The 16560-nt window shown below is 51.0% G+C and overlaps 1 protein-coding gene across 1 annotated transcript in view; it reads left to right on the top strand.

The window, feature by feature from the left end:
* LOC137361344 (plectin-like) overlaps window positions 1–16560 on the top strand; it is a 628221-nt gene that overhangs the window by 576329 nt on the left and 35332 nt on the right. Inside the window, 3 exon segments of the mRNA XM_068026237.1 lie at window positions 6871–7227; window positions 11989–12072; window positions 14591–14695. Of these exon segments, the coding sequence (XP_067882338.1) occupies window positions 6871–7227; window positions 11989–12072; window positions 14591–14695 (546 nt within the window).

Raw genomic sequence — 16560 nt, 5'->3', positions numbered from 1 at the left:
CTCTCCCTTGAAAATAGTCAGTGACCCTGCCTTCACCCCTCTCTGAGGAAGGAAATTCCAAAGACACTCGACCCCTGAGAGAAGCATTTTCTCCTCATCTTTGTCTTAAATGGGTGACCTCTTATTTTTAAACAGTGACCCCCTAGTTCTAGATTCTCCCACAAGGGGAAACATCCTTTCCACATCCACCCTGTCAAAACCCCTCAGGATCTTATATGTTTCAATAAGAACACCACTCATTCTTCCACACACCAATGAATACAGATCCAACCTGTCCAACTTCTCCTCATAACATAACCCTCTCATCCCAGGAATCAGTCGAGTAAACCTTCTCTGAACTGCTTCCAATGCATTTATATCCTTTCTTAAATAAGGAGACCAAAACAGTACATGGTACTCCTGACGTGGTCACACCAATACCCTATACAACTGTAGCAAAACATCCCTACTTTTGTATTCCAGTCCCCTTGTAATAAACAACATTATGTTTGCTGTCCTTATCACTTGCTGTATCTGCATACCAACCTTTTAGATTAGAGATACAGCACTGAAACAGGCCCTTCGGCCCACCGAGTCTGTGCCGACCATCAACCACCCATTTATACTAATCCTATGCTAATCCCATATTCCTACCAAACATCCCCATCTGTCCCTATATTTCCCTACCACCTACCTATACTAGTGACAATTTATAATGGCCAATTTACCTACCAACCTGCAAGTCTTTTGGCTTGTGGGAGGAAACCGGAGCACCCGGAGAAAACCCACACAGACACAGGGAGAACTTGCAAACTCCACACAGGCAGTGCCCAGAATCGAACCCGGGTCCCTGGAGCTGTGAGGCTACAGTGCTAACCACTGCGCCACTGTGCCGCTGTGCCGCATGTACCCAGATCCCTCTGTACCTCAGTTCTGCAATCGCCCTTGATTTAAACAATATGCTGCTTCACTATTCTCTCCCTGCCAAAGTGCGTAAATTCACATTTTCCCACATGATATTCCATTTGCCAAATTTTTGCCCACTCTCTTAACCAATCAATATCGTTTTGCAGATTCTTGATACGCTCTTCACAACTTACTGTCCTACCTATCTTTGTGTCATTGACAAATTTAGCAACCATACCTTCAGTCCCTGCATCCAAGTCATTTATATAAATTGTAAAGATTTGAGGACCCAGAACTCATCCCTGTAGCACTCCTATGAAAGGATGTGGGGAGTGAGGGGGAGAGTGGGATTAAACTGGGTGGGATATTAAAGGGTGAGGGGAGTGAGGGGGAGAGTGGGATTAAACTGGGTGGGATATTAAAGGGTGTGGGGAGTGAGGGGGAGAGTGGGATTAAACTGGGGTGGGATATTAAAGGGTGTGGGGAGTGAGGGGGAGAGTGGGATTAGACTGGGTGGGATATTAAAGGGTGTGGGGAGTGAGAGGGAGAGTGGGATTAAACTGGGTGGGATATTAAAGGGTGTGGGGAGTGAGGGGGAGAGTGGGATTAAACTGGGGTGGGATATTAAAGGGTGTGGGGAGTGAGGGGGAGAGTGGGATTAAACTGGGGTGGGATATTAAAGGGTGTGGGGAGTGAGGGGGAGAGTGGGATTAAACTGGGGTGGGATATTAAAGGGTGTGGGGAGTGAGGGGGAGAGTGGGATTAAACTGGGGTGGGATATTAAAGGGTGCGGGGAGTGAGGGGGAGAGTGGGATTAGACTGGGTGGGATATTAAAGGGTGCGGGGAGTGAGGGGGAGAGTGGAATTAGACTGGGGTGGGATATTAAAGGGTGTGGGGAGTGAGGGGCAGGGTGGGATTAGACTGGGTGGGATATTAAAGTGTGTGGAGAGTGAGGGGGAGAGTGGGATTAGACTGGGTGGGATATTAAAGGGTGTGGGGAGTGAGGGGGAGAGTGGGATTAAACTGGGGTGGGATATTAAAGGGTGTGGGGAGTGAGGGGGAGAGTGGGATTAAACTGGGGTGGGATATTAAAGGGTGCGGGGAGTGAGGGGGAGAGTGGGATTAGACTGGGTGGGATATTAAAGGGTGTGGGGAGTGAGGGGCAGAGTGGGATTAGACTGGGTGGGATATTAAAGTGTGTGGAGAGTGAGGGGGAGAGTGGGATTAGACTGGGTGGGATATTAAAGTGTGTGGGGAGTGAGGGGGAGAGTGGGATTAGAGTGGGGTGGGATATTAAAGTGTGTGGGGAGTGAGGGGGAGAGTGGGATTAGAGTGGGGTGGGATATTAAAGGGTGTGGGGAGTGAGGGGGAGAGTGGGATTAGACTGGGTGTGATATTAAAGGGTGCGGGGGGTGAGGGGGAGAGTGGAATTAGACTGGGGTGGGATATTAAAGGGTGTGGGGAGTGAGGGGCAGAGTGGGATTAGACGGGGTGGGATATTAAAGTGTGTGGGGAGTGAGGGGGAGAGTGGGATTAGACTGGGTGGGATATTAAAGGGTGTGGGGAGTGAGGGGGAGAGTGGGATTAGACTGGGTGGGATATTAAAGGGTGTGGGGAGTGAGGGGGAGAGTGGGATTAGACTGGGTGGGATATTAAAGGGTGTGGGGGGTGAGGGGGAGAGTGGGATTAGATTGGGGTGGGATATTAAAGGGTGCGGGGAGTGAGGGGGAGAGTGGAATTAGACTGGGGTGGGATATTAAAGGGTGTGGGGAGTGAGGGGGAGAGTGGGATTAGACTGGGTGGGATATTAAAGGGTGTGGGGGGTGAGGGGGAGAGTGGGATTAGACTGGGGTGGGATATTAAAGGGTGTGGGGAGTGAGGGGGAGAGTGGGATTAGACTGGGTGGGATATTAAAGGGTGTGGGGAGTGAGGGGGAGAGTGGGATTAGACTGGGGTGGGATATTAAAGGGTGCGGGGAGTGAGGGGGAGAGTGGAATTAGACTGGGGTGGGATATTAAAGGGTGTGGGGAGTGAGGGGGAGAGTGGGATTAGACTGGGTGGGATATTAAAGGGTGTGGGGAGTGAGGGGGAGAGTGGGATTAGACTGGGGTGGGATATTAAAGGGTGTGGGGAGTGAGGGGGAGAGTGGAATTAGACTGGGGTGGGATATTAAAGGGTGTGGGGAGTGAGGGGGAGAGTGGGATTAGACTGGGTGGGATATTAAAGGACCTGGGGAGAGTGGGATTAGACTGGGTGGGATATTAAAGGGTGTGGACAGTGAGGGGGAGAGTGGAATTAGACTGGGGTGGGATATTAAAGGGTGCGGGGAGTGAGGGGGAGAGTGGGATTAGACTGGGTGGGATATTAAAGGACCTGGGGAGAGTGGGATTAGACTGGGTGGGATATTAAAGGGTGTGGACAGTGAGGGGGAGAGTGGAATTAGACTGGGGTGGGATATTAAAGGGTGCGGGGAGTGAGGGGGAGAGTGGGATTAGACTGGGTGGGATATTAAAGGGTGTGGGGAGTGAGGGGCAGAGTGGGATTAGAGTGGGGTGGGATATTAAAGGGTGTGGGGAGTGAGGGGGAGAGTGGGATTAGATTGGGGTGGGATATTAAAGGGTGTGGGGAGTGAGGGGAGAGAGTGGGATTAGACTGGGTGGGATATTAAAGGGTGTGGGGAGTGAGGGGGAGAGTGGGATTAGACTGGGTGGGATATTAAAGGGTGCGGGGAGTGAGGGGGAGAGTGGGATTAAACTGGGTGGGATATTAAAGGGTGCGGGGAGTGAGGGGGAGAGTGGGATTAGACTGGGTGGGATATTAAAGGGTGTGGGGGGTGAGGGGGAGAGTGGGATTAGACTGGGTGGGATATTAAAGGACCTGGGGAGTGAGGGGGAGAGTGGGATTAAACTGGGGTGGGATATTAAAGGGTGCGGGGAGTGAGGGGGAGAGTGGGATTAGAGTGGGGTGGGATATTAAAGGGTGCGGGGAGTGAGGGGGAGAGTGGGATTAGACTGGGTGGGATATTAAAGGACCTGGGGAGTGAGGGGGACAGTGGGATTAGACTGGGTGGGATATTAAAGGGTGTGGGGAGTGAGGGGCAGAGTGGGATTAGATTGGGGTGGGATATTAAAGGGTGTGGGGAGTGAGGGGGAGAGTGGAATTAGACTGGGTGTGATATTAAAGGGTGCGGGGAGTGAGGGGGAGAGTGGAATTAGACTGGGGTGGGATATTAAAGGGTGTGGGGAGTGAGGGGCAGAGTGGGATTAGACTGGGTGGGATATTAAAGTGTGTGGAGAGTGAGGGGGAGAGTGGGATTAGACTGGGTGGGATATTAAAGTGTGTGGGGAGTGAGGGGGAGAGTGGGATTAGACTGGGTGGGATATTAAAGGGTGTGGGGAGTGAGGGGGAGAGTGGGATTAGACTGGGTGGGATATTAAAGGGTGTGGGGAGTGAGGGGGAGAGTGGGATTAGACTGGGTGGGATATTAAAGGGTGTGGGGGGTGAGGGGGAGAGTGGGATTAGATTGGGGTGGGATATTAAAAGGTGTGGGGAGTGAGGGGGAGAGTGGGATTAGACTGGGGTGGGATATTAAAGGGTGTGGGGGGTGAGGGGGAGAGTGGGATTAGATTGGGGTGGGATATTAAAAGGTGTGGGGAGTGAGGGGGAGAGTGGGATTAGACTGGGGTGGGATATTAAAGGGTGTGGGGAGTGAGGGGGAGAGTGGGATTAGACTGGGGTGGGATATTAAAGGGTGCGGGGAGTGAGGGGGAGAGTGGGATTAGACTGGGTGGGATATTAAAGGGTGTGGGGAGTGAGGGGGAGAGTGGGATTAGACTGGGTGGGATATTAAAGGGTGTGGGGAGTGAGGGGGAGAGTGGAATTAGACTGGGGTGGGATATTAAAGGGTGTGGGGAGTGAGGGGGAGAGTGGGATTAAACTGGGTGGGATATTAAAGGGTGTGGGGAGTGAGGGGGAGAGTGGGATTAGACTGGGTGGGATATTAAAGGGTGTGGGGAGTGAGGGGGACAGTGGGATTAGATTGGGGTGGGATATTAAAGGGTGTGGGGAGTGAGGGGGAGAGTGGAATTAGAGTGGGTGGGATATTAAAGGGTGTGGGGAGTGAGGGGGAGAGTGGGATTAGATTGGGGTGGGATATTAAAGGGTGTGGGGAGTGAGGGGGAGAGTGGGATTAGACTGGGTGGGATATTAAAGGGTGTGGGGAGTGAGGGGGAGAGTGGGATTAGATTGGGTGGGATATTAAAGGGTGTGGGGAGTGAGGGGGAGAGTGGGATTAGACTGGGTGGGATATTAAAGGGTGTGGGGAGTGAGGGGGAGAGTGAGATTAGACTGGGTGGGATATTAAAGGACCTGGGGAGTGAGGGGGAGAGTGGGATTAGATTGGGGTGGGATATTAAAGGGTGTGGGGAGTGAGGGGGAGAGTGGGATTAGATTGGGTGGGATATTAAAGGGTGTGGGGAGTGAGGGGGAGAGTGGGATTAGACTGGGTGGGATATTAAAGGGTGTGGGGAGTGAGAGGGAGAGTGGGATTAGATTGGGTGGGATATTAAAGGGTGTGGGGAGTGAGGGGGAGAGTGGGATTAGACTTGGTGGGATATTAAAGGGTGTGGGGAGTGAGAGGGAGAGTGGGATTAGATTGGGTGGGATATTAAAGGGTGTGGGGAGTGAGGGGGAGAGTGGGATTAGACTGGGTGGGATATTAAAGTGTGTGGGGAGTGAGGGGGAGAGTGGGATTAGATTGGGTGGGATATTAAAGGGTGTGGGGAGTGAGGGGGAGAGTGGGATTAGACTGGGTGGGATATTAAAGGGTGTGGGGAGTGAGGGGGAGAGTGGGATTAGACTGGGTGGGATATTAAAGGGTGTGGGGAGTGAGGGAGAGAGTGGGATTAGACTGGGTGGGATATTAAAGGGTGTGGGGAGTGAGAGGGAGAGTGGGATTAGATTGGGTGGGATATTAAAGGGTGTGGGGAGTGAGGGGGAGAGTGGGATTAGACTGGGTGGGATATTAAAGTGTGTGGGGAGTGAGGGGGAGAGTGGGATTAGATTGGGGTGGGATATTAAAGGGTGTGGGGAGTGAGGGGGAGAGTGGGATTAGACTGGGTGGGATATTAAAGGGTGTGGGGAGTGAGGGGGAGAGTGGGATTAGACTGGGTGGGATATTAAAGGGTGTGGGGAGTGAGGGGGAGAGTGGGATTAGACTGGGTGGGATATTAAAGGGTGTGGGGAGTGAGGGAGAGAGTGGGATTAGACTGGGTGGGATATTAAAGTTCTCCTTTGCTCCAAGGAGAGCAACCCCAGTTTCTTGAACGTAACCTTGTAACTAAAATCCCTCATCTCTGGAACCATTCTGGTAAATCTCCTCTGCACCCTCTCAAGGATCCTCACATCCTTCCTAAAGTCTGGTGACCAGAACTGGACACAATACTCCAGTTGTGAGCTCACCAGAGCTTTATAAAGGTTCAGCAGAACTTCCCTGCTTTTGTATTCTATGTCTCTATTTGTGAAGCCCAAGATCCCATATGCTTTACTAACCACTCTCTCAATATCCCACCATGGCAAATGGTGAAATTTGAACTCTATTAATAAAGCTGGAATTAAAAAGCTAGTTTACTGGTGATCATGAAACCATTGTCGATTGTTGTAAAAACCCATCTGGTTCACTAATGTCCTTTAGGGAAGGAAATCTGCTGTCCTTACCTGGTCTGGCCTACATGTGACTCCAGACCCACAGAAATGTGGTTAACTCTTAAATGCCTTCTGAAGTGGCCTAGCAAGCCACGCAGTTCTAGGGCAATTAGGGATGGGCAATAAATGCTGGCTTAGCCAGCGACGACCACATCCACAAATGAATTTTAAAAAAATGTTTAATATACTTTCTTAAAATCCACATCGACAGCATCTTGCTCCTGGGTCTCAGTGCCGTCCCCTCGCTCCTCTGTTTATTGGCCTGATTTTTTTCTGTTCAGGGAATGCGTGTGGAGGTTAACGATCACCAGCCTCTCTTTGAAAATCTGGAGAGTGAACTAAGCAGAGCAAAAGTGGTGAATGAGCGGATGATTCGCAGTCACAGTGAGCGAGACGTGGACCTGGATCGATACCGGGAGTGTGTACAACACCTCCTGGAGCACTGGCAAGGAGTCCAGAGCCAAATTGACACCCGCTGCCGAGAGCTGGAGCAACTGGGCCGACAGCTCAGCTATTACCGTGAGGCTCACAATTGGCTAATCCAGTGGATTCAGGACACCAAAGAGCGTCAGGAGAAGATCCAGGCTGTGCCAATCAGGGACAGGAACAGCTTGAAGCAGCAACTGCAGCAACAGCAGGTACATTGTACTGTCCCAGGGTAGGAGGATCCCAGGGGATGGGGAACCCAGGGAATGGGAATCTAGGGGAGCTGGTAACTGGCACGATGAGAGTGGGGAACTAGCACTGGGGGAGTGGGGGACAGGGACTGGGGGAGTGGGGAACTGGCACTGGGGGAGTGGGGAACTGGCACTGGGGGAGTGGGGAACTGGCACTGGAGGAGTGGGAACTGGCACTGGGGGAGTGGGGAACTGGCACTGGAGGAGTGGGAACTGGCACTGGAGGAGTGGGGAACTGGCACTGGGGGAGTGGGGAACTGGAACTGGAGGAGTGGGAACTGGCACTGGGGGAGTGGGAACTGGCACTTGGGCAGTGGGGAACTGGCACTGGGGGAGTGGGGAACTGGCACTGGAGGAGTGGGAACTGGCACTGGAGGAGTGGGAACTGGCACTGGGGGAGCGGGGATCTGGAAGTGGAGCAGTGGGGAACTGGCACTGGAGTAGTGGGAACTGGCACTGGGGGAGTGGGAACTGGCACTGGGGGAGCGGGGATCTGGAAGTGGAGGAGTGGGGAACTGGCACTGGAGGAGTGGGAACTGGCACTGGAGGAGTGGGGAACTGGCACTGGAGGAGTGGGAACTGGCACTGGGGCAGTGGGGAACTGCCACTGGAGGAGTGGGAACTGGCACTGGGGCAGTGGGGAACTGACACTGGAGGAGTGGGAACTGGCACTGGGGGAGTGGGGAACTGGCACTGGAGGAGTGGGAACTGGCACTGGAGGAGTGGGGAACTGGCACTGGGGGAGTGGGGAACTGGAACTGGAGGAGTGGGAACTGGCACTGGGGGAGTGGGAACTGGCACTTGGGCAGTGGGGAACTGGCACTGGGGGAGTGGGGAACTGGCACTGGAGGAGTGGGAACTGGCACTGGAGGAGTGGGAACTGGCACTGGGGGAGCGGGGATCTGGAAGTGGAGCAGTGGGGAACTGGCACTGGAGTAGTGGGAACTGGCACTGGGGGAGTGGGAACTGGCACTGGGGGAGCGGGGATCTGGAAGTGGAGGAGTGGGGAACTGGCACTGGAGGAGTGGGAACTGGCACTGGAGGAGTGGGGAACTGGCACTGGAGGAGTGGGAACTGGCACTGGGGCAGTGGGGAACTGCCACTGGAGGAGTGGGAACTGGCACTGGGGCAGTGGGGAACTGACACTGGGGGAGTGGGGACTGGCACTGGGGGAGTGGGGAACGGGCACTGGGGGAGTGGGGAACGGGCACTGGGGGAGTGGGAACTGGCACTGGGGCAGTGGGAAACTGGCACTGGGGGAGTGGGAAACTGGCACTGGGGGAGTGGGAAACTGGCACTGGGGGAGTGGGAACTGGCACTGGGGGAGTGGGAACTGGCACTGGGGCAGTGGGAAACTGGCACTGGGGGAGTGGGAACTGGCACTGGGGCAGTGGCAACGTGCACTGGCGGAGTGGGAACTGGCACTGGGGGAGTGGAAACTGGCACTGGGGCAGTGGGAAACTGGCACTGGGGGAGTGGGAAACTGGCACTGGGGGAGTGGGAACTGGCACTGGGGGAGTGGGAACTGGCACTGGGGCAGTGGGAAACTGGCACTGGGGGAGTGGGAAACTGGTACTGGGGGAGTGGGAACTGGCACTGGGGCAGTGGGAAACTGGCACTGGGGGAGTGGGAAACTGGCACTGGGGGAGTGGGAACTGGCACTGGGGCAGTGGGAACTGGCACTGGGGGAGCGGGGAACTGGCACTGGGGGAGCGGGGAACTGGCAATGCCCCAGGGCAGTGGGGAACTGGCACTGGGGGAGGAGGTATTGGCACTGGGGGAGTGGGGAACTGGGACTGGGGGTGCATAAGAACTTAAGAACTAGGAGCAGGAGTAGGCAATTCAGCCCCTCGAACCTGCTCCGCCATTCAATACGATCATGGCTGATCTCATCTCGGTCTCAACTCCACTTTCCTGCCCGTTCGCCATAATCCTTCAACCCATTACTAACTAAAAATCTGTCTATCTCCTCCTTAAATTTACTCAATGTCCCGGCATCCACCGCACTCTGGGGAAGTGAATTCCACAGACTCACGACTCTTTGAGAAAAGTAATTTCTCCTCATCTCTGTTTTAAATCTGCTACCCCTTATCCTAAAACTATGACCTCTCATTCTACATTGCCCCACCAGAGGAAACATCCTCTCTACGTCTACTTTGTCAATATGAATTCACACCTTCAGTCACCCAGCTTCCATGTAGCAAGACCATATGAAACTCAAGTTGGTTGGTCTTGTCTTATGCAGTTTCAATTCCAGCTTCTAATTTACTTTTGAGTTGGTCTTTTCTCAGGCAGACCACGAAATGGAACATCACATAAGCTCAGAATAATCCTGCAAAAATGCCCATTAAGTATTTGTCAATTCATCATTTTTAAATTTTCTTTTGTTACATGGAGAATTTGCAACAAATCTTTTTTTTCCGAACTGATTTTTATGGATGTATTACATCACACAGATTCTGAGCCAGCATGCTGCAAACATAGTGGGCTGAATTCTTCTGGGAGAGGCCCACCACGACCCCCAAAGCCGCAGCATTTTACCGGTGACGGCGAGGCCTCGGTGTGGCCCCTCACCCCTCACCGCTTGGCGGCGGAGTCTTCATTTCAATATGTTAATAAAGGTTAATGTATGCAAATAAACTTACCTTGTCCTGAAAGCCATCCCACACCAATATTCCGGCTGCTGGCCAGAATTCCCGTGCCCTCGGATCTCTGTTCGGAGTTCCGAGGAGTGACTCTGATAGTGAGGTGGGGGAAGATGATGCCAAAAATATGGCACCATCTGAAAAGAGGAAAAATCTGATCCATTTGTCCCACCATGTTTTCCAAACTATAGTTTCTTCTGTGTGATTGCAAATATTGGCACATTTTTGAGGGCCTACAATGCTAATTTCAGAAATATGGAAACATAGAAAATAGGAGCAGGAGTAGGCCATTCGGCCCTTCGAGCCTGCTCCGCCATTCATTATTATCATGGCTGATCATCCAACTCAGTAACTTGTTCCCACTTTCCCCCCATACCCTTTGATCCCTTTAGTCCCAAAATCTATATCTAACTCCTTCTTGAAAACATACAATGTTTTGGCCTCAACTGCTTTCTGTGGTAGCGAATTCCACAGGCTCACCACTCTCTGGGTGAAGAAATTTCTCCTCATCTCAGTCCTGAAAGGTTTACCCCGTATCCTGAGACTAAGACCCCTGGTTCTGGACTCCCCCACCATCGGGAACATCCTTCCTGCATCTATCCTGTCAAGTCCTGTTAGAATTTTACAGGTTTCTATGAGATCCCCCTCACTCTTCTGAACTCCAGCGAATATAATCCTAACCGCCTCAATCTCTCCTCATATGTCAGTCCTGCCATCCCAGGAATCAGTCTGGTAAACCTTCGCTGCACTCCCTCTATAGCAAGAACATCCTTCCTCAGATAAGGAGACCAAAACTGAACACAATATTCCAGGTGTGGCCTCACAAGGCCCTGTATAATTGCAGCAAGACATCCCTGCTCCTGTACTCGAATCCTCTCGCTATGAAGGCCAACATACCATTTGCCTTTTTTACCGCCTGTTGTACCTGCATGCTTACCTTCAGCAACTGATGTACGAGAACACCCAGGTCTCGCTGCATATTCCCCTCTCTCAGTTTATAGCCATTCAGTTAATAATCTGCCTTCCTGTTTTTGCTACCAAAGTGGATAACCTCACATTTATCCACATTATACTACATCTGCCATTCATTTGCCCACTCACTCAACTTATCCAAATCACCCTGAAGCCTCTCTGCATCCTCCTCACAACTCACCCTCCCACCCAGTTTTGTGTCATCTGCAAATTTGGAGATATTACATTTAGTTCCCTCATCTAAATTATTAATATATATTGTGAATAGCTGGGGTCCTAGCACCAATCCCTGCGGTACCCCACTAGTCACTGCCTGCCATTCGGAAAAAGACCCATTTATTCCGACTCTTTGTTTCCTGTCTGCCAACCAATTTTCTATCCATTGCAATACACTACCCCCAATCCCATGCGCTTTAATTTTACAGGCTAATCTCTTATGTGGGACTTTGTCGAAAGCCTTCTGAAAGTCCAAATAAACCACATCCACTGGCTCCCCCTCATCAACTCTACTAGTTACATCCTCGAAGAATTCTAGTAGATTTGTCAAGCATGATTTCCCTTTCGTAAATCCATGCTGACTCTGTCCAATTCTACCACTGTTCTCTAAGTGCTCTGCTATAAAATATTTGAGAATGGACTCTAGAATTTTTCCCACTACCGACGTCAGGCTGACTGGTCTACAATTCCCTGTTTTCTCTCTACCTCCCTTTTTAAATAGTGGGATTACATTAGCTACCCTCCAATCTGTAGGAACTGTTCCAGAGTCTATAGAATCTCGGAAGATGACCACCAATGCGTCCATTATTTCTCGGGCCACTTCCTTAAGTACTCTGGGATGTAGACCATCAGGCCCTGGGGATTTATTGGCCTTCAATCCTATCAATTTCCCCAACACCATTTCTCCACTAATACTGATTTCTTTCAGTTCCTCCCTCTCACTAAGCCCTGTGTTCCCCAACATTTCTGGGTAACTGGCACTGGGGGAGGAGGTATCTGGCACTGGGGCAATGGGGAACTGGCACTGCCACCCGGGATTGGGGAACTGCTGATAGCTCCACTGTTTTATCTCAGTGCTCTGCTAATTTAGGTATTCATGATTTTGCAGAAAGTGTTGCAGGAAGTTGAGAAGAACAGAGAGAAGGTGGATGAATGTGAGAAATTTGCCAAGCAATACATTGATGCCATCAAGGTAACAAAACAAAATTAAGTCAAGGATAATTGGTACAGGCTCTGATCAATACCACACACTCAAACACTCACTGACACACTCACACACTCACTGTCACACTCACTGTCACACTCACTGACACTCACTGACACACTCACTGTCACACTCACTGTGACACTCACTGTCACACTCACTGTCACACTCACTGACGCACTCACTGACACACTGACACTCACTGACACACTCACTGACATACTCACTGACATACTCACTGTCACACTCACTGACACACTCACTGTCACACTCACTGTCACACTCACTGACACACTGACACTCACTGACACACTCACTGTCACACTCACTGTCACACTGACACACTGACATTCACTGTCACACTGACTGACACACTCACTGATACACTGACACACTCACTGACACACTCACTGACACACTGACACACTGTCACACTGACTGACACACTGACACTCACTGTCACACTCACTGTCACACTCACTGACACACTGACACTCACTGACACACTGTCATACTATTACACTCATTAATTGACACACTCACTGTCACGTTGATAAACTCACTGTCACACTGACACACTCACTGACACACTGACACACTCACTGACACACTGACACTCACTGACACACTGACTGTCATACTGTTACACTCATTAATTGACACACTCACTGTCACATTGATAAACTTACTGTCATACTGACACTCATTGATGCACTCACTGTCACACTTACACTCACTGACACACTCACCAACACACTAACACACTTACTGCCAAACTCACTGTCACTCACTGACCCACACACTAGCGCACACATTCACCACCGACATTCACTAACAGACACAGACGCACTCACTGAGACACAGACACCCACACTAACAGACACAGACGCACAGACACAGACACACACACTAACAGACACAGACACAGACACACACACTAACAGACACACAGACACAGACACACACACTAACAGACACACATACTAACAGACACAGACACCCACACTAACAGACACTGACAGACACAGACGCACTCACTGAGACACAGACACCCACACTGACAGACACAGACACTAACAGACACTGACGCACTCACTGAGACACAGACACCCACACTAACAGACACAGACACTGACAGACACAGACACACATACTAACAGACACAGACGCACTCACTGAGACACAGACACCCACACTAACAGACACAGACACTGACAGACACAGACACACATACTAACAGACACTGACGCACTCACTGAGACACAGACACCCACACTAACAGACACAGACACTGACAGACACAGACACCCACACTAACAGACACAGACACTAACAGACACAGACGCACTCACTGAGACACAGACACACACACTAACAGACACAGACAGACACACATACTAACAGACACAGACGCACTCACTGAGACACAGACACCCACACTAACAGACACTGGTTCTGGTCACCACACTTTAGGAAGGGTGTGAGGGTCCTTGAGAGGGTGCAGAGGAGATTTACACAGAATGGTTCCAGAGATGAGGGATTTTAGTTACAAGGTTAGGTTGGAAAAGCTGGGGTTGTTCTCCTTGGAGCAAAGGAGATTGAGGGGGATTTAATAGAGGTGTACAAGAGGTTTACAAGATTATGACAGGTTTGTATAAATTAGACAAAGAAAAACTGTTCCAATTAACTAATGATGGGGGAGGCTGTGACGTAGTGGTATTGTCACTGGACTAGTAACCCAGAGACCCAGGGTATTGCTCTGGGGACATGGGTTCAAATCCCACCACAGCAGAAGGTGGAATTTGAATTCAATTAATAAATCTGGAATTAAAAGCTAGTCTAATGACGGCCATGAAACCATTGTCGATTGTTGTAAAAACCCATCTGGTTCACTAATGTCCTTTAGGGAAGGAAATCTGCTGTCCTTACCTGGTCTGGCCTACATGTGACTCCAGACCCACAGAAATGTGGTTAACTCTTACATGCCCTCTCAAATGGCCGAGCAAGCCACTCAGTTAGGGCAATTTGGGATGGGCAACAAATGCTGGTCTAGCCAGCGACGCCCGCATCCCATGAATGAATTTTTAAAAATGATACAAGGACTAGGGGAGACAGATTGAAGGTTTTGGGTAAGAGATACAGGGAGAACGTGAGGAAGAATTTATTTACTTGTGGGTGGTAATGACAGGGAACTCACTGCCCACGAGGGTGGTGGAAGCAGAGACTAATCAATGATTGGATAGGCACCTGAAGGAAATAAACTTGCAGGGGTACGGGGATCGAATGGGGATAGGGACTGACTGGATTGCTGTACAGAGAGTGTGCCAAATGGCCTCCATCTGTGTGGTAATGAGTCTATAACTCTCTGACACCCTGCCCCTCCCTCACCCCATCCTGCTGCATGTGGGGACAAGGATGAAGGGATAAAGCAAAGGGATAGCTGTTGGTTGTGTGACTGGATGTACAGAGGATGTTGTTAATCCTGGTGCAATGTGCTTTCCCACAGGACTATGAGCTACAGCTGGTGACCTACAAAGCTCAGATTGAACCTGTCGCATCCCCAGTGAAGAAACAGAAAGTGGTGTCAGCTTCAGACACCGTCATCCAGGAGGTAGGAATCTGCCTCACCTTTACAATACCAGTAGCAGCTCACCAGTCTCCCTGCTCTCCTGTAGTCAGTGATGTAATCTCCACCTCTGATGGTGACTGAGCAGCCAGTTTGACTGAGTAAGGAGTGAACTGGTTACTGGTTGGGATTCTGTGCAAGTTGAGTGTGGTCATGCCTGGACAGATAGAGGAAGCTGCTTAGCTCAGCAGTGGTGGATGAGTTGGTGAAACTTCAGTAAAATTTAAATGCAAAAGCAAAATACTGCAGATGCTGGAAATCTGAAATAAAAACTGCACTTGCTGTAAATAGCAGGTCTGGCAGCATCTGTGGAGAGAGAAACAGAGTTAATATTTCAGGTCAGTGTCCTTTCATCAGAACTAGCAAAGGTTAGAAATGTAATAGGTTTTGAGCAAGTGAAAGGGGTGGGTGGGGGGGTGGAGAACAAAAGGGACGGTGTGTGATAGGGCAGAGGGTAATAGAGGTTAAATAACAAAAGGTTTCCTGGTACAAAGCCAAAGGGAGTGGTAATGGGACAAGTAAAGAAATAGAGATTTGCCTGGATGAGGTTTAGATAGCAGCTGTCCAAACACAAAGGGATTAAGAAAGAAACAAGGTTACGAGGGGGGGGAAACCAAAAAACGAGAAAAGGAATTTTTAAAAATGGGAGCAGAGGTTATGATCTAATATTGAACTCAGTGTTGAGTCTGGAAGGCTGCCAAGTACCCAGTTGAAAGATGAGTAGCTGTTCTTTGAGCTTGTGTTGAGCTTCATTGGAACAGTGTATCAGGCTAAGGACAGAAAGCTCAGAGTTGGGAGCAAGATGGAGAATTAAAATGACAAGCGACTGGAAGCTCAGGGTTGGACTGAATGGAGGTTGTTCAGCAAGGTGGTCACCCAATGTGCCTTCAGTCTCCCCGCTGTGGAGGAGACCAGTAAATCCCCACCCACCCTGGCCTCCCCTCGGCCTCCCCTGGCCATGCCAGCCTCCTGCGGTCTCCCTCGGTCTCCCCTCTCCTCACCTGGCCTTCCCTCGGCCTCCCCTCTCCTCCCCTGGCCATGCCAGCCTCCTCTGGTCTCCCTTGGCCTCCCCTCTCCTCACATGGCCTCCCTCAGCCTCCCCTCTCCTCCCCTGGCCATGCCAGCCTCCTCCGGTCTCCCTCGGTCTCCATCTCCTCCCTCGGCCTCCCCTCTCCTCACCTGGCCTTTCCTCGGCCTCCCCTCTCCTCCCCTGGCCATGCCAGCCTCCTCCGGTCTCCCTCGGCCTCCGGCTCCTCCCTCGGCCTCCCCTCTCCTCACCTGGCCTCCCTCGGCCTCCCCTCTCCTCTCCTAGCCATGCCAGCCTCCTCCGGTCTCCCTCGGCCTCCCTCTCCTCCCTCGGCCTCCCCTGGCCTCCCCAGGTTCCCCTGGGCCTTCTTGGGCTTCCTTGCCCTCCCCTGGGCTTTCCCTACCCACACTTCCGAGACGGGGATGGTAACATTATGGTGATGTTACTGCACTAACAATCCAGAGGCGAGGACTAATGCCGCAGAAACATGAGTTCAAATCCCACCATAGCAGCTGGAGGAATTTAAATGTAATTAATAAATCTGAAATAAAAAGTTACTCTCATTAATAATGATCATGAATCGACTGGATTGTTGGAAAAACCCATCTGGTTCACTAATGTCCTTTAAGGGAGGAAATCTGCTGTCCTTACCTGGTCTGGCCTACATGTGACTCCAGACCCACAGAAATGTGGTTAACTCTGAAATGGTCTAGCAAGTCATTCAGTTGTACCAAACCACTACAGAAAACAAAACCCAGTGGGTGTACACACACCAAATGGACGACAAGGATGGGCAATAATTGCTGGCCTTGCCAGTGATGCT

Source organism: Heterodontus francisci, unplaced genomic scaffold (assembly GCF_036365525.1).
Source record: "Heterodontus francisci isolate sHetFra1 unplaced genomic scaffold, sHetFra1.hap1 HAP1_SCAFFOLD_559, whole genome shotgun sequence".
Lineage (NCBI taxonomy): Eukaryota > Metazoa > Chordata > Chondrichthyes > Heterodontiformes > Heterodontidae > Heterodontus > Heterodontus francisci.
The sequence above is the reverse complement of the archived record's forward strand: the minus strand, read 5'-3'. Positions and strand labels throughout refer to the sequence as shown.